The following is a 22613-nucleotide window of genomic DNA, read 5'->3' as shown; positions in this document are numbered from 1 at the left end:
AGGTGGGAAAATGTTACATCATTCTCTCTACTTCTATAAATGTTTGAAATATTACATCACCATCAGTCATCACAAGCATGTCTGACAGGAAGGCCAGCCCCAGTGCTGCCTGCCCACGCGCGGCCTGTGCCCCTTGTCCACAATCCCGCCTGCTCATCCTGAAGTTCTCGGGGCCGGAAGCTGCGTCCTGCTCACGTCTATGTCCACGGCTTGGCAGACAGGAACTGCTTGGGCGCTCGGAAAGCGATGAACGGACGAAGGAACAGACGTGCAAAAGCCCAGCCCTTCCTGCCCTGGCGGCCCCATCTCGTGAGCGCACAGGGGACGGGAAGAGCGCCGTCCCTGCGTGGTCTCCGCCCTGGAGGCTCTAGAGGCGCCGAATCCCACCCCCCTCCGCACCTGCTCCTGCCTCAAACAGCCCCTCCTGTGGCCCAGCGGGTCCCGTCCAGCAGTGAAAGAGTGACCCACTGGCTGTCGCTTACGGGTGACAACGTTCAAACAACCTGGGTGCCCCAGAATAGACCGAGGTCTATCATCAATTCACTGGAACGCGACACTTTGTTTTTTTAGACAGTGTGTCGGAGAATAAAATGACACGGGGCAATGCTTGCAATATACTGTAAAGTAAAACAAGCCAAGCACAAAAAGTGGGTCCCAAAAACACACACGGGGCTTCAGCTCATACCTGGTGCGTCAGCCGCCAAATCACTCATCATTTTCCATCCGTGCTCTGACGCGACAGTCACAGCGCAGAAGGGACCTCAGGACGTTTTGGAATAGAGAAGCCAGAGGGAGGGGGTGAAACGCCCAAGAGCAAGCTGTGAGCCCACCGGGCAGGAGAGGATGAGGACCCAGGGTCCCACCCGGCCCGGCCCTCCCCTGGGGACACTGAACCCGAAGCTCCGACCAGAGACTGCAGCCCAGCGAGGGGCAGACTGGCAGCACAGAAGTGAGGCAGCGGGTCAAGGGAGCCAGGACACGGCCCTTCGGCCCCGCCACACCTCACAGAGCTGAGGGTCTCCCCTCCCCCGGAGAAGCCAAGCCCGGCGTGGGCAGCAGTGAGCCCGGCCTCCAGCGCAGCCCCTGCCATCAGCGCTGTGGCCGTCACTCCCAGGTATGAACAGCCTCCAACTCAAGCCAAAGCAAACAAACCCAACAGCACACACGATATGACCTCATTTTGTAAATTAAAAAAAAAATCACACCAGATACCGACATGTTCACGGTGGCACCTCAGAGCGATGGGGGCCTGATGATCTTCCAGAAACGCAGCCAAGTAACTGCCAGGTTCCCTGGTGTTGGGACCCACGACCCCCCCTCACTTCCTCTCACCTCTTCTTTGGCTGCTGTTTAAAAACATCTGCTTCCTTCTCTCGGCTCTATCGAGACGGGCTTCTAGAGACCGTGCGGGGGTGTCAGCTCCGGCTGCGGGTCAGAACCCGTGTCCTCTCCACCCTCCACGGACACGTGTGACACCACAGCAGGGATGCTCCTCGTTACAGGGAGGCCTGTTTTCTCCAGCTGGTCACGTGCCCACAGGCAGCAGACTAAACACCAGACAATAACCACACATGTGCTCGGAGGTGCACGATCGTTTTCTCTGAGAAAACAGCTATTTTGACACACCTTGGGACAGGTCCGTACAATGGGAGGCTCTGCCCTTGGCCAGGAATTTCAAACATTTGGGCCGCTGCAGATTTAAGAGTTCCAAAGACGACAAGCTTCATCAATACCTGCCGGAGCTCCACTAGGAAATCTTCCAGCCAAACTTTCTGCCTAGCAGTGGTCCCACTTTAAAACGATGCTCTTAGAAAATGCCATTAGCACCCCTTTCGGAGAGTCGCACGTACAGGCTGTTGGCAGATTTGTAAAGAAATGAGCAGGAGGAAGGCCTGTGGAGTGAATGTGTAGACAGAGGACCCTGCATCTAAGCCCCGTCCTATCCACCACAATCACCCCGAGAAATGAGTGCCGCCAGCCATTTGTCAGAGATGCAAAAACCGAGAGAGTAAGATGGATTAGCAACTTACCCTAAGCCACAGTGTTAGCAAGGACCAGGTAGGAAGGAGAGGCGCTCAAAGCACTTGTAGCGGGGCTTCCCTGGTGGCGCAGTGGTTAAGAATCCGCCTGCCAATGCAGGAGACACGGGTTCGAGCCCTGGTCCGGGAAGATTCCACATGCCGCAGAGCAACTAAGCCCGTGCGCCACAACTACTGAGCCTGTGCTCTAGAGCCAGAGAGCCACAACTACTGAGCATGTGTGCCACAACTACTGAAGCCCGTGCGCCTAGAGCCCGTGCTCCGCAACAAGAGAAGCCACTGCAATGAGAAGCCCATGCATCGCAATGAAGAGTAGCCCCCCCCCCCACGTGAGCAGCAACGAAGACCCAACTCGGACTAAACAAATAAACACACACACACACACACACACACACATAAAAGACTGAAGGTGCTTATCTATCAAAATATTGATGTTAAAAACGTAATCTTATCAGTGGCTGCCTTTCAGAGGTAAGATTTTCAGCTGCTTTCATTTTCATCTACAATGTCTAGAACGTTCTATAACGAACATAAATTACGATTTTGAAAACCATACACCTATAGTAGTCATGAAATTATGAGTTGCCCTTTCCAAGCTGGTTGACATTTCTAGTGCACGAGGTCTGGGCAGGGAGTGAGCGAGGGTTCGACTGCTTTCACTGGCACAACTGACCACTGCCCGACAGAAAGCTAACACGGGCCACAGAGGGACTTTCATTTTCTTGTAGCCACATTTAAGAAGAAAAAGGTAAAAGTGGAATTAGTGTTAATACGTTATTTACCCCCATATATCTCTTTCAAGTGCAATCAATATTAAAGGTACAGAGATATCTTACATTCTCTTTTTTGCACGAAGTCCTCCAAATCAGGCGTGTATCAGGCTCAGCGCAGACTTCAACTCAGACGAGCTGCCAGGGTCAGCGCAGCCGCCCCCCACGGGCCGTAAGGGCCTGGGAGCCTCCGCCGGGCCCACCGAGCGCCCACTGCAGAACCCGGAAGGCTGCAGCTGCCCACTGACTGGCCGTCTCATTCTGTTTTGCTTTTTGATTCATGGATTTTTATTTATTTAACAGGCTATTATCAACTACGTCAGTATTCCTTTACGTCTAAGCTACTATTTACTACTCCCAGTGAGTTCTGCACCGTTCTTGAACTAGAATTCAAGTACACTGACAGAGAAGTTTCTGTTGGTGTCCCGGGGCCAGCACGGGCGCACCTGTGGGAACACCATGCAAGGCATCTTCAGAGGGAAGGCGCCCAAGCTGGTGGCACCTTCTTGTTCAGCAAGTGCCTTTCAGCACCTCCCCAGACGCAGGGTCATTCGGGTGTTCAGCTCTGTCCGTGACGGGACGCACAGCACCCTGAAACCCTGTCTGGTTTTTATTGGCTCGGGATCAAAACTACTGACCTACCCAATCCGGGCCTCGACTGTCCCCGTCAGCATCTAGAATCACTACATGTGAGTGGCCGGCTGATTCATGGAGGGCGGGGCCTCCCACCCTCAGCACGGAGGAAGGACCCCCGCACGACGCTCCAGGCTGGAGGGACGCGGAGCTGCGTGTCCTGCATTCCACCGATCCTTGTCTGCCGCTCCGTCGACCACGGGAGAGCCAGGTGAGGACCTCCACGTGCGACCGTGGACATGTCTATTGCTCCTTTTAGCTCCCGCGTGGCACCCCTCACCCCATAGAGCCTGAAGCTTTGTCTTCAGGTGTGCTCTCCCTGGTACATCATCCTCACGTACTGGCCCTTTTATTATTGTGTCCCTCTGTCTCAAGTAACACTCACCCTGAAGGGTACTGTCTGATTTCAACGTCGCCACCGCATCTACTTGATGTTTACGGTTTGCAGGGCAGACATTTCCCCCAGACTTTGGCTTTCAGTCTCTTTGTGTCCTTGTTCTTGTAACAAGCGTGCCTTGTAGACGGGACAGAGGTGGATCTTGCTTTTTTTATTCAGTGTGACAGTCTCTGCCTTTTGATTGGGGTGCTTAATCGCTTTACACAGCGAGTGTAATGATCGCTACGGCTTTATTTAGGTCTGCATTCCTCCTGGCGCATCTGGCTTTCACTCCGCCACTCCTCCCTCCCCGGCTCCTTCCACGTTAATGAAATGCTGCTTTAGCCGTTCGCTTTAATTCCTCACTGACTCTGTAGCTCTGTCTCCTCCAACTGTATTTTAGCGATTGCTCTAAAGGCTGCAACATGCATTTTTAACTTACCACCACCTACTTAAATGTTGATTTCTAATTGTGTCAGGAAAAATATAGGACCCTTGCTACAGCTGACCCGGAGCAATGGGGGTTGGTTAGGGGTTTCAACTGCCCACACAGCTGAGAACCCGTGTACAGCTGTACAGTCGGCCGTCCGCACTCGTGGCTCCACGTCCGCGGATTCAACCTACCACAGAGTGCGTGGGACACGTTTGCTGAAGAAAATCTGTGGATAAGTGGCCCCGTGAAGTTCAAACCCAAGTCGTTCAAGAGTCAGTGGCATCTCCACTTAAGCCCCACCCCCCAGTGCGTGAGCCGCAACAAAGCGAAGCCTCGTTTTATTGAGATCTGACTGTACCTGAAAGTTTTCACCAAATTTGGGAAGTTTTCAGCCATTACTGCTTCAGATGTTTTTCTGTCCCTTCCTCCTTCAGGGATTCCAGTTCACACATGTCACACATCCTGGACCCCTCGGTATTGTGCCACAGGCCTCTGAGATTCTGTTTACTTCTCTTCAATCTTTTCTATGTTTTTTGCTTGTGTGATGTCCACTGATCCATATTTAATTTCACCGATTCCTTCTACTGTTGTGGGTTCTCAGCTAATTCACCTGCGAAACGTGCCAGGTGGGCCAGCAAATCCCTAAGACCCCGTGTAAGCCACCACGGTTGCCTGGGGGGTCCTGATGGAAACGGGGATTCAGGGAAGGGAGAACGCGGCTCGTGCGGGAACCCACTGCCCAAGGAGGCCACACGATGGACCACGGAAGAAGCAGGCCTTGGCGGGGTGGGATGCAGCTGGGCTGCCAGGGAGGTCCCAGCGGGAGGACGGACAGTGCGTGCGGGGCAGTTACTCGGCAGGCCGCCGGCGTGTAAGGAGGGGCATACGGCCGGGGCAGGCGGGTGTGCCTGGTAACGAGAGAAAGGACGGGGTCGGATGAGGAAGTGCAGCGGCTCCCAAGGGGGTGGCTGCGGCCTCGTTTCAGGAAAAGGCCACCAGGAGGAATGCGGGTCGGGGGACTTCTCAGGAGAATCTAGGGTAGGGCAGGGTGTTAGCACGGAAAAGACAGAGATGTGAAAGCTACTTAGGAGGAAAAAATTGCAGGCATCGGGGAAAGTATTCATTAAACAATGACTGAAGGAGAGGCTCTGGTCAGGGACGAGTCCAAGACAGATCTCATTCATTGCTGGAAGGATTGAAAGCGTAAGTGCAACTTAAACACTTGTCAAGAAATGTGGCGATTCAAATAAAGACTATAAAAATGCTCTTATCACTTGTCCTACTAATTCCATTTCTAAAATTTATTCCCAGGAAATCAGTGAAATCCATTATGATTCCCGCAGAAGGCTGTTCAGCGCCAGCGCTGAGCTGCTCACACGAGGAGGCCGCGAGCCCTGCGTGGTTTGATGCCACGTCAGCCCGGGAACGAGCCCGAAACTCTGCCCCTCGCGGTGGCCAGGCCTCGCTGCAGCCCACCGGTACCTCCTGCTTCCCTCTCCCCTGCCTGGTCACTGGAGCTCCTAACACTTCCGACTTGGTGCTGTCCAACTCAAATAGATTTTTGCTCAAATAAACTCTTAAAATGTTTAATATGCCTCGGTTTACCTTTTAACACCAGCTGTTTACAATAAATTACAGAACATCTGTTTGAACAATGGAATATAACACAGATGTTACAGACAGAAGTGTTTATGATGAAATCTTTATCCCTTCACTTCTGAGGGTTTGCACAGTTTCAGGGCCTAGAGGATGGTGATCTCAGAACAAAGCCACCGCTTCACAGGTCTGCAACGTGAAGGGAGAGATGGTTACTGAACGAAATACACACCTACACACATAGAAACAAATTCTGATAAACGCCATGGAGGGAACTTCCGCTGTAATGAAAGAACGAAAACAGGGGGTTCCAATTTAGACCGGGGATCAGAAAAGGCTTTTCTGAATCCATGACACTAAGACAAGCCTCCAAAGAGGGAGGGCATCACCCAGGCAAGGGGGGGCTGGAGTTGGGAAGCCTGAGAAGAGGCCACACAGCCGGCAGGGCCAGGGTGCTGACTGCGGGAAAGGGCGGGACCTGAGGCCAAGAACTCGTCCCCGGCACAGTGGGAAGGTTTCCGGAGGGAAAGGACAGGCTCCTTCCTTTCCAGAGTGACCACTCGGAGGGTTCTGTGCAGGGAACAGATGGGGAGAGGAGCCCTGCGGTCCCGGGCCTGGCGGGAGAGCTGAGCGGGAAGGCGAGCAGGGAGAGAGTCAACGCGTATATTTCTGCAACAGAAGAACTGGGATCATATTATACGTGCTGTTTTGTGACCAGCATTTTTCCACCTGTCACCCTGGGCACATCACTCCTTGATAACTTCCCTTAATTTCATTTAACTAGAAAAAAAATTTGGCCACTTTTATACCAAAATGTTCAGAGTGGTCATATCTGCGCTGATACAATTGCAGGCAATTTTTATTTTCCCTTTATACTTTTCTGTATTTTCCGAAAGTATGCAATGAACACACGCTACTTTAATAACCTGGGGAAGCCTGGGGGAAGGTACGACACAAAGGTATGATTTGCTAGTGTCTTGTCTAAATCCTATTTAGAAAGGTATAGTTTATCTTTTGGCAGGGCCGAAATTAATTTGAAAATCAAAAAAAAAGAAAAGAAAAAACAGAGGGGGAAAAGGCAAAGGCTGCTACACCCACAGTCATTGTTAAGACAGTTTCCTGTTACAGGACTGACATTCCTCAACTCAAGTGTTTCTTTTTTCCTCCTGCTCTTATTAATATTTCAGGGCAGTGACAACCCTGAACACGAGTCCCTTTTCCAGAGGAAGAGGAGGAAACATACGAGTCACCTGAATCCCTGCATCTCCCTCATTAGCAAAACCCCGGCCTGGGAGTGAGGCCAACGAGGCCACCTGTCACCAGGATGAAGGGATGGCAGCCTCGCATCAGTGCCCCTCAGGGTCACCCCCTGGCCCTTTCCTGATAACGGCCAGTGAGGCAGAGCTGTGCTTCTGTCTGTTCTAGTGCCTGAGACTTGAGGGACAGTTTAGTGGACCAGCGCCCGGAATCCTCTCTGCAAAGCTTGCGTTTCCCACCATCACTGCTCCTGCCGAATGAGGGGCACAGCCCCATGGCCACGCGGGGCCTCCAGGGCACACGGGGCACACTCGCGGGGCACACTCGCGGGTCCAGCGCCGAGAGGGGCGGCCGACCATGGGCCTACAAGTTAGAAACAACGGACCCCGGGACTCTCCTGTAGGTCCAGTGGTTAAGACTGTGCGCTTCCAGTGCAGGGGACAGGGGTTCGATCCCCGGTCAGGGGATCACGCACATGCCGTGCAGTGCAGCCAAAAAGAAAAAAAGAAGAAACAACGGAGCCTGGCGGTCTGACCAGGGTCGGCTCAAACCCGGAGGCAAGAACCAGGGTTCCTGCAGGAGGTGAGCTGATCCAGACGGGGATGAGCGGAGATGGCATCACCACTGACACAGTGTGACACGTCCACAGAGCTCCGGCGTGAGCTTGTCCGGGGGAAGGGGGGCTGGGCAAGCGTGGCCGGGGGGAGGAGGGGGGCGAGAGGAGGGGACCAAGTCGCTGAGGAGGAAGCCCCTCCGTGGGCACCGCTGTCCTCCCTCCGCTCAAGCGTGTGTGACAGGCACGTGCGACCACACTTGCCAGGGCGGGGGGAGCCTGAGTCACTGGGGTCGCAACTGGAGCCCTCTCTGACCGCTGCCATGCGGTCTCGGAACAGCGCGGGGTCACACGGTCGCAGCCACCACCACGGCCTGTCCTTCCACTGTAACAGCAGCACGCCCAGCACCGCAGCCTCTGCAAAAGGACCCGGGTCAAGGGGCGCCCTGTGTGGTGGGCTGAGAAACGTGATTCTTCGGCACTTTTTGGCTTGAGGATGCCAAGAATTCTCTCCCTTTTCCTACTGACCAAATCACCCCAGTCTACTTGGTGCTGTGCTCGGGTCCCTGACCACTGGCTTTCTTCCTCAGGCCGAACTGGGCATAAGAAATCGATTTGTTTGTTTACATTTCTTCCTACCTGCATTTCGTTAAAGATTTTACTCACTTAAACACATACAATAAAGTGAGGAAAACTGGATTAAGTCAGGATTAGGAAAATTATACCAACAGAGAAATTCGGGACCAGGGGAACATAGCCGCGCCTGGACTCAGCACCGCCCACGGCAGAGCAAGGAGGGAGGCGGGCAGGGTCAGGACACAGGTCATCCACTGGGAAAAAGCACGAACAAGTCCCAGGACTCCCGTCTGAAAGAAAATCCTCACCTAAGTCCCCCTCTGGGGACACACCGTGATGGAACGCTCAGCTGCTCTAAGGGCCCAGGAGCCATGGACATCCTTGCTCTCCCAAGGCCCCAACACAGACTCTGAGGGGCCCCAAGGGCTGCAGGCCTGTCCCGAGGGCGCCCTACCTGCGCTAACCCGCCACAATGCAGCAGGCGAATACAAATCAGTGCTTCGGAGAAGCAGCAATGTCACACATACGAACATCGCGGCAACACTGAATTAGCCGTTTTTAAAACTGTCTCAGGAAGAAAAAGAGGGAACACCTGGTAATATGGTCGTTTGGAACCATAAAGATTACAAGAAAAAGTGAAACTAAATTTTATAAGAAAGATAAAGTAAGAGCTAAATTTAAATCATCACTTGTGCTAATAAGAGACTACAAAACAGGATGCTCACAATCAAAAACATATCTTTCCAATTCCTTAAATCTATATTTAAAGAACAGCTCCTTCCTTAAGAAATATTAACCTACTGGCCTCTTTGTTTGCCCTATAGAAAATTTCATAAGTCTTTAATGATTTATGTGCAAAAGATTTATGAACATTACACCGTTTGACATATACATTATACCATTACACAGTGAACAGTCTTTTACATTTTCCCAGAAACTGAATCAGAGTCCCAATAAAATGGGGAAAAAAATGTGTGCACATGCAGTAGATAAAACACTGCATATAAAGTGTGTCATCACCAACAAGGACCTATAAGACCTTGGGAAAACTGGGAGTTTACTGCCATTCTTATAAATAGAGGGTTAAAATGGCATTTAAACTCAAAATATAAGAAAACAAAACTGAACCTAGATTAAAAGGCAATACAACAGGAGACAAGGGGAAAAGCTGCACCGACAGGAATTCTCTGTACCTGTTACACGGGAATTCTAATCACCTGCTTTATCCAAGACACACAACTCTAGAGGTACTGCTGAGCTTTTCCTCACATTATTTGGGTTCACATAATGACTTTCCAACCAGAATTCTCTGAAAGCAAATGTACCCTCTAACCAGGCCAGAAAAAGTCTGAGTTGGAGGGTCAGAGAGAAGGCAGAGTTGTTTTAAGCCACAAAGTAACACCATGCACCAATCTGACGGATTATTTCAGGAGCATCAAAAGGATAAAGAGTCCTTTCTACCAGCAATGAACATAAATTAAATGCTGATGGGAACTTATGGGTGTCCCGACCCTTAATTTTACCATATTCGTGTTTTACTATAAACGGCGCCAGCTTCATTATTTCTTGCACTGCAGTTATCACGAATGGATTTTACCACAATGAGATCCCACCTGTACTCCGGATCATTTGCCTGATTTGTCTGTTTTTATCACAACTGCAAGAACAGCGGCTCTGATTACCTCTTTTGTTTGCAAGTGATTTAAAGAAGGTTTCAGCTTTGTTATTGGGCTGAGTACCTGCAATCTCACCCACTATTTCCCCGGGACGGCTCCATCCTATCTTCAAAAGCATCAAGTTCTGTTGGTCAGGGGACAGCTTCATATTTTCACAGAGAGAAAGGCCGTGGCTGTGCTGTCAGCTCGCACTGCTAACCCTCTGCACCCGCCATTCACAGCCTGGGCTTCACGAAAGCAGCTCGTTACCCAGGTCAATCCCGGCACATCCCGAAGGGTCAAGGAAGCCCCACAAAACAGCGCCACTAGTTTCCCAAACAGATCATCTGAGAAATCTAAGTCCTCCGGTAAGAAACTATAAGAGGGCTGAGGTAGCTTTTGGAAATAAAAGAGGGCGTTGTTTCTCTTTCCTCCCAGTTCCCGTGACTGTGAGGCCAGGAGTACGTAGTTACACTGTTTCTAAGAAACTAGAAGTGCTCAAGCCATCCTGATGCGCTCTGCGCATGAAATCCTACTCAGTTTGCAAGGCGGCAGACGTGCCTGGTCTATTTCCACGTTCATGCAGCTCTGACTTTCACATGACAGGTGATGATACAGCGCTTGCTTTCATAAGACAGTTGCATTTTTACTAGTTACATGTCACGACACATTTTTACCTGGTTGGACATGAGCTCCATTTTATACGGTCCTGCCCCTCGGTTCGGACTTTATTCAGCCACGTGAAGAGCACAAGATCGTACGCACGGCCCCCGTGTGTGTTTCTGTGTAATTGATGTCTCCTCCATTAACTGGCCTTTATTCTTAAGCAGTGAGAAGTCAGGCTGTGTTGCCACCATTCTGATGATTTCTCAAGCTTTTTATTTTCTATCTTTCTCATTCTTAATATAGTTACATCTCCTCTAATAGCATAGATGCTATCTTTTAAAACAGGAGAAAACAGAGGCAAAGAGCCGACACATGTTAACCAACCTTCCCCTTAGCTGAGTTAAAAAATGCACAAACCAAACACAAGTTCAAGGAAGCCAGTCTCTTCCCCACGACAGCTCACAATAAGCCAAATAAACCCCAAGGAGAGGGCTACGTGGGAAAGCCTTCCCATCCTCACAGGGACAGGACAGAAAGCGCACGGGACACAACTTCAGGAGAGTTGAGAAATCTCCGGATCTTGCCTGAAAAGGAAAGCAGCTAGCAAGATGGTTTTGGAGAGAAGGGGGAAAACAGCGCAATGGGACGCAGAAAGGGCCTCGGGTTTGTAGCCTAGAAACCCCTCTCCAGGGACCTCTGCTGGCCTCCTCTGTACCCCAGATGCGCAGCCTCCCGGGGGCGTCCACCCACCTGGTCACAGCCCGCGTCCACCAATTCCTGCAGCATTTGTCGGTTTACTTCTGCGGCGGCCGAAGGGCCCGATTCATTAGCAAAGGGCAGCAAGGAGTATCTGATTTCTCTCAGGGCTTTCTGGTAAGGCCCGAACTTTGGGGCTGTCCTCGTCTGCTGCTGCTGCCTAGCCGCGTCCTTGCCCCCCAGGGCCTTGGCATCCAGGGCGGCGTCACTGCCCGGCCCCGCGGGCGGCCCCGGGGCGGGGTTCTTGGGCGGCTGCTTCAGCCCCTCGCGGATCTCCTGCAGCCGCTGTCGGCTGTTCCCAGAGTAGGTCGTGGCGGGAAAAGTCTTCGGCCGCATGGTTAGTCCAGTTTCCTTTGACCATAAATACAATCTTCTTAAAGTGTTTTATTAGTCAAAACGAAAACAAAACTGTCAACAGTATCAGTTAGTTGTAAACACACTTTCACAACAATGTTGTTTTGAAAATGTTCTTTCCTTCCGTTTCTGTAGTTTCTGCAGAGAACCGAACATTTTCCAGAGACTTCACTTTGAAGACCGTCTCTACCTGAAAAGGAAAATGAGAGGTGTTCATTTGTGGTTCCCACATAATGTTAATGACACTTTTCAGAAATGGACCATGATCCTGAAAATATTCCACTTGGAAAGATAAAGAAAGAACACACCACCTCTCAGAAAAGATAAAGATACGGTTCACCTCTGGTTCGAGCACGTGACAGGCAGGGCCACCCCAGGCGTCTCCTGTAACATGTAACCTGCAATGACATACCACTGCAGAAGCCAATACTTTCTTATAAATACTCAATTTGGGGCAAGAACAACAGTATTAACAACCGACAGCTCATTTAAAGTTCTCCTTTATAATATGATTTCACTTGGAAATCCACAGCTCGAGGGTTCAGCGGCTGGTCCACACCACGCCCTGCATCCCCACAGCATGACTAACAAGCTCTCCACTCACCTCAACCGGTGGTCCTTCCACACCTTGGGAACTCTTTCTTATAAAACCCTCCCAAACCTCCTGAAAGAAACCACAGCCTGCCACGCTGAAGGTTCACACAATGTGTTATGAGACTTTGAGGGTCACGACTCCTCTGGGTTTTTTTATAAAGTGGTCAACTTCTTACTGGCATTTTGACCTAAATACTAAAATAAGAATGTCTCGGAGCTTCCCTGGTGGCGCAGTGGTTAAGAATCCACCTGCCAATGCAGGGGACACGGGTTTGAGCCCTGGTCCGGGAAGATCCCACATGCTGCGGAGCAACTAAACCCGTGCGCCACAACTACTGAGCCTGCACTCTAGAGCCCGTGCGCCACAACTACTGAGCCCATGAGCCACAACTACTGAGCCCACACTCCTAGAGCCCATGCTCCGCAACAAGAGAAGCCACCGTGATGAGAAGCCCGCGCACCTCAACGAAGAGCAGGCCCCGCTCGCCGCAGCTAGAGAAAGCCCGCGTGCAGCAACGAGGACCCAACGCAGCCAAAAATAAATCAATAAATAATAAAAATAAAATGAGAATGTCTCGCTTGTGGAAACTGACACTTGCATGGAGGGGTCTGGTAACAGCATGTGGGTGGTCACACGGTGACCACAGTAACAAGGGCTGTGCAGATGCAAGCCGTCTGTGTGCGGCACCCACCCCTCAGCGTGGAAGCAGACTCTCTGTACAGAGCTCGCAGTCACAAGGGCACTTCCCCACAATGATTCTACCTGCTCCCGGCTAACGCACTGTCATGCTGGTACAGAGCTCGCTGTCACAAGGGCACTTCCCCACGGTGATTCCACCTGCTCCCGGCTAACGCACTGAGTGCTGTCATGCCGGCAGTCAGAAGGCGAGCCCAGCCCTGATGCTGCCCTTAGCTGCCAGCTGCCCGGCAGCACCTGGCTCAGGGGCTCAGGGGCTCAGGGGCTCAGGGCTGCGTAGCCGGGGACAGGTGAGGTCACCTCCCTCCCCTCCGCCCAACAGGTGGCAGCAGCGGGTGAGCGCAGAGCGAGGCTCAGCGCCCCGTGGTCACTGCTGTTCCCGTCCTGAGCTGTGCTGCCCTGGAGGCAGCTCACGTGGCCTTGACCACAGAACCCAGTGATCAGATAGTGAAGTACAATCGCTTTGAGTTTTAATGAACAAAGGAAAACGGATCCTTCTTGGAGCCTCCTTTAACGGGAGGGGCACAGGGGCCTGGATTTCCTTCAGTGAGGAGCTTAGAGGCTGTAAAATGGAACCGTGCTTCACGGCCTTTTTCACCCCTTTTCCCCCACTGGGGTGGGGAGATAGCTAATGTTTATCCAGTATTTACTAAGTGCCAGGCTCTGTTCTAAGCATTTCATGTGAATTAACTTACATAGATCTATTACATTACCATATACAACAGTAAACCTGAAAAAATGACATAAAATTACTATTCCTTTCTTAGAGATGGGAAGATGGAAGGTCTCAAAAGGTTTTACCAGTCCCTTTTCTCACTGTAACTACAAGAAGATTCTATTTAGAAAGTAAGAAAAGCAGGCTACATAAAATTTTCAACGTGAAATTCAATTTTTTTTTTTTTTTTTCCGGTACGCGGGCCTCTCCCGTTGCGGAGCACAGGCTCCGGACGCGCAGGCTCAGCGGCCATGGCTCACGGGCCCAGCCGCTCCGCGGCACGTGGGATCTTCCCGGACCGGGGCACGAACCCGTGTCCCCTGCATCAGCAGGCGGACTCTCAACCACTGCGCCACCAGGGAAGCCCTGAAATTCATATTTTTAAACACAACATCTAATACGTTAAAGTCGCCAAAATGCCCTTGAGTACGCGATAGTGACCCACTGGCTGAGACACAGCTGAGGCTCCCGTGCAGTGGACCCGAGCCCAGAGCCCTGCTGCGCTGGTGTAATATGGGGCACACCGCACCCACGCTCATTCTCAGTGACCTCGCGGTCTAGGCATCTGTTCTGAAACACCTAACCGTCTAAAACCGCAAGTTCACATTCCAACAAAAACGAACAGATTCTCAAGGAGCTGCTGAGCATGTCTGGAGTCTGAGAACAGACAGGAGTTGTACCTTTTCCTACGACCTTCACACAAACTACTGTTTCCAATCTTTAGCTCTCTTCCCTTCCTTTGAAAATGGAAATACAGAAGTCATAAATCATACTGTCCTCGCAATAAATGACCGATGTGAAGGAGGAGCCTGACAACACTCAGGGAGGGTCCTTCCGGTACCCCTCCCCAACCCATCCCCCCTGCAAACGGTCACACTGCAGAGAGGAGCGGGTGAGGGAGGCAGATAAACTGCTCCAAAGAAAGAGATGCCCAAGAGGAGAAAAAGAATCATCTGACAAATGGGAGAATACAGGAGAAAGTCAGAAAAAGCTCCGGAGTAGAGAGAACTAAAACTCTGTGCAGGGAAGACTGGAATTCCAGCCCAGGGAACAGCATATGCAAAGGAGCAGAGGAATGCGCCGTCCACAGGCTCCTCCACCAGCTTGAGGGCCGCGGAGAGGCCCTTCCTAGAGTCTGGAGGGGTGATGCTTGGGAGGCGCCCAGGGGCTTGATGGGGAGGACCTTCCAGGTCACGGCCACGTCTGGACTCCACGGGGAGCCACCGTCTGCGGCCGAGCCAGGAAGTGGCACAGCCAAGTGCCCTTTAGAGAGTTGAGTCAGGAAGCCAACTGGACAGAGGGCTGGGAGGGACAAAGCTGGGACACTCCAGGTGGACGACAGGGGCCTAGGTGAGAAGCAGCGACACCCCCGGGGGACAGGGACAGTTAGGCGGGTGAGCGGCGGTCCTCAGAGCGGCAGCAGGCTGTGATGGGCCTCAGGCCGCTGCCAGGCGACACAGGCAGGATAGGGAAAGCTGCTCTCCACTCGGCCCCTGGAGATGGTCCACGGAGAAGGAAAAAGGGCTATAAGAAGGTCAAAGCCAGGACGCAGGCCCGGCCTCCCTGCCTGGCCGCAGCAGCAGAGAGAAGGGTGTGGGGCCGCCAGGAGGGTTCTGAGTAAATTCCCTGGGAGTTACTCTAAAAGGGAGAAGCACTGAAAGCTGTGACCCACGGCAGAGGGTCTCCCGCCCACCCAGCCCCCGAGACCCTGCGGGCCACCCACAGCCCCGCAGAGCACTGTCAAGTGTGCCCACTTTCCTCCTCAACCACCTGAACCGTAAGCGCCACGAGGGCAGGGGCCCGCTGCCCGGAAGCGTCTGAGTCCGTCCCCCGCGATCCTGGACTGCGGGTAAAACCTGCCCCACGGCGCCCTCGGGAGAACACGCAGCACGGGCTGTGGACGGGGACGGCCCTCGGAAAACACAGTGCCCTTTCTCTGAGGTTTCAGACACAGTGTTCCTGCCATTTACACAAAACTCCTATAAAAAGTTGCACGACTACGGTATGTTACTCAGCCAGAAAAGGAACGAAGCTCTCTGCCACCTGCTACAACGTGGATGAGCCCTGAGGACGTTACCCTGCGTGACATGAGCCAGACACCGAAGGACGAACAGCGTGGGATCCACTCCTATGGGGCAAATCCAGAGAGACATGAAGACTGGCGTCACCGGGGGCTCGGGGAGGGGGAGTTATTGTTTAATGGGTACAGAGTTTCTGTCTGGGACGATGAAAAAGTCTGTAATATAGACTGTGGTACTGATTGCAGTGACAATGTTCATGTATTCTATGCCACTGAACTGTACACTTAGGAATGGTTACAATGACGAGCATTATGCAAAGTCATCTAACTGTTCACATCCAGCTAGCTAGTGTTTGATCGTGTTCCCTCACTAAACACAGCTCCACAAGGAAAGGCCGGACCTCAGGACTGGGTGCTGGCAGTGGACAAACTCTCCTCGCAGGAGGTCTGAACCTCCTGCCCCTCCGCACTCCACCAGGACACTGAAACACACAACGGGGAGGGGCTTCCCAGAGCCATGCGCCTGCAAATACTGGGGGTTTAAGTGCCCGTGTGTCCCACAAACATTCCAATTATGAAGCCAAGCAGCACGGGAGAGACCAGACATTTCTGTGTCGACATCTGTATTCCTACCCGAGCTAAGAAATACCAGGTGGAGGTGCCCCCAAACAGAATCTGGATCAGACGTCCTGGTTTCTTTTTTTTCCCCCTCAACATTTCATTATGAAAATTTTCAAACATACAGGAAAGCTGGAAGAGTTATTCAGTGATGCCTCCTAAAGCCGCGCCTGGGAAAGCTCCTTCATGCGGGGGCGGGGGGAGACCCCCACCCCCCCTTCTCATCGCCTTCCCACCACGGTCTCCTGGGCATACCTGGCTTCCTAGGTGAGCATGTAGGACACCTACAGGCAAACTGGTCCTGCCTGAATAAGCTGGTAAGGATGAAACTTTCCTTTAGTTACACAAAGAATGAAAGTATTTTCTCAGCTTGAGACCTTGTACTTTAGACTTTAGTTTGATGGCAGTTGATTTCGTGGTGAAATTATGAACTTCTGAAAGCATTTTTCACGAGAATACTCATCTGTCAAATTAAGACTGCAGCTGGAAACGAGCTACTCTGACACACCGCGGTATCGTTTTACTAAGCTCTCATCGAGAGTTTTACAAATACGACCCTAAAGCCTCATGGATGGGTCTTTAAAAAATCGGGGTACTGGAATTCCCTGGTGCTCCAGTGGTTAGAACTCTGTGCTTTCAATACTGGGGACTGGGTTCGATCCCTGGTTGGGGAACTAAGATCCCATAGGCCACGGTGCAGCCAAAAAGAAAAAAGAAAAAACAAACAAACGGGGGTAGCAAGCAAAGTAATCTAATTTTAGAAATTTCTTAGGTATCATCAACTGATTTAAATATACTTTAAAAGAAACTACAGGGCTTCCCTGGTGGAGCAGTGGTTAAGAATCCGCCTGCCAATGCAGGGGACACGGGTTCGAGCCCTGGTCCAGGAAGATACCACATGCCGCGGAGCAACTAAGCCCGTGCGCCACAACTACTGAGCCTGCGCTCTAGAGCCCACGAGCCACAACTACTGAAGCCTGCACGCCTAGAGCCCGTGCTCTGCAACAAGAGAAGCCCCCGCAGCGAGAAGCCCGCGCACCGCAACGAAGAGTAGCCCCCACTCGCCACAACTAGAGGAAGCCCACGCGCAGCAACCAAGACCCGACGCAGCCAATAAATAAATAAATAAAATAGTAAAAGAAACTACAAGACACTGGAATTTTAAAACTGCAATACTCTCGATGTGCAAAGAAAGCCCCTGTATTATCTCCTAACAATGAAGTGTTATTCTCTCATGCTTCTTTTTTCTTTTTTTTTTTTTTTTTTTTTTCTCATGCTTCTTAAAAAAAAAAAAACTGCAATACAAGTCACAAGACAAAAACAAGTCATTTTCAAATCTGGAGCTGTGACAACTACTAAATCCTATTCCTAGTATAGGTGGCTCCTGTAAAAACCTAATATGAGAGCAATATTTTAATCATCCCTTAATTTGGCCCTACCAAACCCAGTTCTAGTTCTTAAACCAATCCTGGAAAACGCTATCAGACGTTCAAGGCTTTTTATTCTAATTTCTCCCAGTACTTCACAACCCACACTGGCTGCCAAACAGACATGCAGCCCCGACCGACAAAGGAACCGACCAAACCCACGGACCGCAGGGCCCGCACTACGGACACATGCTGGCACTTTTAAAACAGTATTTCTTGGACCTAAAATTCCAGTTATTACTTAAATCATATCCTTACTCTAACTAACTGGCAAAGCTGAGATAAACCAGGCAGCCAGGCCAGGCCTGCAGCCGGACGCCGAATGTCAGAACCGTGCACCACCGTGCGGCAGGACCTCCCCAGGGCTGCCCCAGCCAGGAAGCCCTCACAGGGGATACCCCGCGCCAGGAGGGTCCCTGAGGACGTCTCTCCAACCAAGAGCGCAGTCACAAGGTTTCAGCGGGTACGGAGGTCTCCCACTCGGGCCAAAGGCTGTACCGGACGTTATATGGGTTCACTCAGGTAGAACTGGGCCTCACCCCCAAATAAGTTTATGATCCAGGGAAAACAAACTACCACATGCCCTGTTTGCTTTGTACATGATATCTGTATGATATATAGATATATATGTGTGTGTATATAGATATACACATACATACACTTAGAGACACACATTATGAATAACAGCATTAAAAAATGGAGCCATAGAAGTTTTGTTTTGTTTTGCGGTACGCCGGCCTCTCACTGTTGTGGCCTCTCCCGTTGCGGAGCACAGGCTCCAGACGCACAGGCTCAGCGGCCATGGCTCAAGGGCCCCGCCGCTCCGCGGCATGTGGGATCTTCCTAGACCAGGGCACGAATCCGTGTCCCCTGCGTCGGCAGGCGGACTCCCAACCACTGCGCCACCAGGGAAGCCCGGAGCTATAGCAGTTTGTACTCAAGATGACCACGTGGAATGACCAGGCTGTAGATAAATCTGTCACCTGTTCTCTGTAGCAATCGTAACAGCAAGCAACCCAACAGGATGGGTCTCCTTATATTCCATTCCAAACCCCGGCAGGGGCTTCCACTCTTTGAGCAGCCTCACCTCCTCTGAAACCCTCTCCCCTTCAAGTTTCGGAAACTCCGCGGCCAGGGATTGGACCACCCATGCCACTGGAGAGTCACTGCTGTGGACAGAGGTGATACATGACCATCCAAGGAATCCCAGTGCACAGGCCTATTTGGAGAAAACCTCCCAGAGAAAGGATCACTTCACCAAAGTTGGAAAGGCGCAAGGGCTATGATTTGATGGAGGAAGTGTGAAGCTATTCTTGGAGTCCGGAACTTCCTGTGAAAAGGCTCAAACATAGAAAAGATGAACAGGCAGACAATGTCGGGGAGCGAGGCAGGTGCATCTGGGTACATTTAATGAAAACACAGGAGTGACACTCGTGAGACAGGATGGAGTTAATTAATTCATAAGGAACGAGCTGGTCCCTAGCACTCCTGCTGAAGACCACGGCCTGGAGAAGGGCCGTCAGTACTCCAAAGAGAAGCCCACTCCATTCAAAAGCCAGCTTACATCCTCGAAAAGATTCTCACCGTGCTAACGAATCTAGAGACTACAGGATCTGCTCTATGCCACAGTATCGGAACAGTTAACGGTAAACACAAACCACTGCGACACAATATGAGAGTTTCCCTTGTCCTCCAGAAAATTCCTGTGAATGTCAAATACTGGCACATGAACAAAAAGTATTTAATTAACTTAAACGACCACTTGTCACTATTAGGTTGACGCGGTCGAGCGGCAAGCGAAATAAAGCTTTCGTAGAGTGAACGGCAAACATTAAACAACGTCCAGTTTCCACCCTAATTTTAGCACCGTAACTATTATCCTTATTTCCAGCATTACCTTGTTCTAATCATACTTTCAAAATGAAACTGTAAATCAAACAGCATTAGGCTCAAAAGTACTAACACTAACACTTAGTGACCTGAGTGGCCAAACAGGGCTCCCTCCAGGCTCTGGGAGCTGTCACAGGTGCTCTCTGTCATAAAGCCCACTCCCCGCCCCACACAGAGCGTCAGCCACCAGCACACAATGGGGATGGTGACCCCTGGACTCGGGACGCCCAGTTCTGTCCATAGGAATTACTGAGCAATAGGCTTTTTTTTAAAAAGGAAGGAGATTCAGGGAATTTTTCATGCTGGAAGTCGGAAATGTTCTAGAAATGTTCAAGCCCAAGCTCTTCGTTCTGTTGATCAGAATATTTTGCTCCTTTTTACAGCAGATTTACAGTCAAAACAAAGTAAATGCAGTGAATTTATCCTCTGTATTTCTTCAAACCTTTTATTTTTTAAAAGTCAGTAAGGAACATTATTTAGAAGTTTCACATTATTATAACCATGAAATAAAACATAAAAGCAGCTTTTCAAAACCTGTGCTAGTCTGGTTTTTCCAATACAAATCAGAACACCCCCGCAAAGTTCCCCCAAATGTTTCCTGGGTGTTTAGGCGAATTTATCAGCTTCAACACCCCTCCTCACGCCCAACCCACACAAGCAGTGGGATTTAGGAGCCCGGGGCTGGCTACTTACAAAACATCATTTAAAGTAACAAGGCATCTTATTGTAAAAACATTCCCCTCCCACCAAAGGAAAGTCCCTCCCCCAACCCTGCGATTTGCTAAAGAAAAAGAAATATGTACGGCTCCCATTTACACCTAAGTCAAAACGATTTCAAATTAGATGAAGAAGCTAGAAGAATCTTTTCCAGTTCAAAAATTCCGGGATTCTCATAATTCACCTTAGTAATTTTTCATGACAGCTTCTGCCCAGATATCATTTTAAATTGCTTGACATTTTAAGATTCATTAAATGTTCAGCAATTTTAATTTCAAAGGAATGCTGGCATATTCTTTAAACAGCGCTCTGTATACCTGGATAATGAGACCAAATTTTATGACAGGCTGAATAACACAGTGTCTTGTTAATTATAATTTAAAACAGACTTTCTTAAACAGTCTATGCATTCTTATTTTGAAGATTTTTCTGTTACTCTCTTATTAATACATTTGCTAAAGAAAAACTTTTAAAAGATACAAAGTAGCTTAGTCTCTTGATTGAGCGCTCAGAAATGGTGATCCATCAAGCAGGGATTTGAGTTGAAACTATGAATCAAGCTCTCCTGAGCACAATTTCCCTAATAATGGGCCAGGAGTTACTTTCTCCATTACCAAGGGAAGGCCTGTCAACCCCTAGGTTAAAATTCAAACTGAACACCTGTGCGAACATCACACATTTTGTGACTTTCCATTCATGTTTCTTAGTAAAATGGGGGAAAACCTTCCTCTACAATTGCACGTATTTACTGAACACTTTGGGAAGAGAGCTGTTTGGCCACTGCATTTCTACCTGCCAAGCGCTGGGTCTCACACAGTCCCGGGCTAGTGAGTTCTGAAGTCTGGACTCCTGTCCAGGGAGACCCCCTCCCCTGCCCCCCACGTACGTGTAATCGGTCCACACGACGAACCCCGCACACAGCGCGCACGGTCCGGGTCCCACCGAGGCCTGCGGGCGGGGCACGTGTGTCTCCCCGGCCCCACCTGCCTCCGCCGGGTCGCCAGGCGCCGCGAACCGGGTCGGAACCCGCGTCCGGAGCCCGGCGGGCGCCAAGCGCAGGGGGGCGCCGCGGGAGGCCGGACTCCAAACGGGGGTCGGGGTGGGGGTGGGGGTGGGGGAAGGTGGGGGAGGGGAAGACCCGGGGGCGCGGCCCGGGGGGAGGGGCGGCCCGCGAGGGGGAGGGGCGGCGCGGCCTCCGTCCGGGGACGACCTGCCCGCGAGGGGCCGAGGGCCGAGGTGGCTCGACGGCGCGGACCCCCCTCCGCCCGAGCGCGCGGCCCCGCCCGCCGCTGAGTCCCGAGTCCTGATCCGCACCCCGCCGCCCCGCTCACCTCGCGCCGTCTACGCCGTCCGCGGCCGCCTGGCCCGCGGCTCCGGGGCCTCGCGGGGGACGCCGAGCCCGGGGGCGGCCGGCGGGCGGGGACGCGGGGCGCCGGGCGGACGGGCGGGCGGCCCCATCTTCCGGCGCTCGCGCCGCGGCCCAGCGCGCAGCCCGAGCGGGACATTCGCTACATTGTTGGCATTCCTGGGGCGTCACGTGACCGCCGCGTCAGCGCCGCCCCCGCCCGCGCCCGCCGGCCGCCCAGGGGGCGCGGGGCCCGGAGGTCGTCCGTCCGCCCGCCCGTCCGTGCGGGGTCCGCGGCCTCAGCCGCCGTCCCCCCCCCGCGGCGTTGCCGTCCCGCGTCCTCCCGCGCGGACGGGCTCCGGACTGTCTGCCAGGGAACAGCCGGGGGTCCCCGTGCGCCGATGGCCCGGCCACCGCTGAGCGCCGGGATCCGGCTCACCTGCGCCCCGCCCCCCGCGAGGCTCACCTGGACGCGCGGCGCGGCGCCGCCTCCGCCCTCACCTGCGCCCCGGGCGCTCGCACCCGGACAGGCCTCCCTCCCCCCCGCCCCCACCCCGGGGCTGGCCCCCTCCTCCCTTTGTATGCAGGTAAAGGTCCTGCCCTTGCTATGTCTTCAACGACAGAAACACAGTTAACTGAAAGAAATATATCGTAAATAAAAGGAATTTAATGGACTTTACAATTTATGTGCGAGACACCTAATCAAATTTTGGGATTACAATGACCATTATAGAATTGTTTGCAATCGTGAAAAATCAGGAAGAACCTAAAAGTCCAGCAGTAGGGAACTGTGGGAAAATAAAATATGTAAAATAGCTAAGTGAATGAACTAGCTGTACTTTTCAAAGGATATGTAGATAGACTTCAAAAATCATTGTAGAGTGGAGAAAAGGCAGTGGCAAAATTATATTTACACTATGATACCATGTTGAGAAATATAATCCCACAGAACCTATGCTAATCACGTTCTTTATACAAGTAGAGTC

The 22613-nt window shown here is 51.7% G+C and overlaps 1 protein-coding gene across 1 annotated transcript in view; it reads right to left on the bottom strand.

Annotated features, from left to right (window-relative positions):
* The window catches only part of LATS2 (large tumor suppressor kinase 2), a 44222-nt gene extending 22502 nt beyond the window's left edge, over nucleotides 1-21720 (bottom strand). Inside the window, exons 1-2 of the mRNA XM_029210374.1 lie at nucleotides 21614-21720; nucleotides 11245-11794 (exon numbers count right to left, since the gene is read on the bottom strand). Coding sequence (XP_029066207.1) covers nucleotides 11245-11586 — 342 coding nt within the window. The 5' untranslated portion in view covers nucleotides 11587-11794; nucleotides 21614-21720. The remainder of the gene's footprint in view (nucleotides 1-11244; nucleotides 11795-21613) is intronic.
* Between the last annotated feature and the right edge of the window lie 893 nt (nucleotides 21721-22613).

This window comes from Monodon monoceros, unplaced genomic scaffold, assembly GCF_005190385.1.
Source record: "Monodon monoceros isolate NGI ecotype Baffin Bay Population unplaced genomic scaffold, NGI_Narwhal_1 Super_Scaffold_8, whole genome shotgun sequence".
Lineage (NCBI taxonomy): Eukaryota > Metazoa > Chordata > Mammalia > Artiodactyla > Monodontidae > Monodon > Monodon monoceros.
This window is presented reverse-complemented; position numbering and strand designations above follow the sequence as displayed.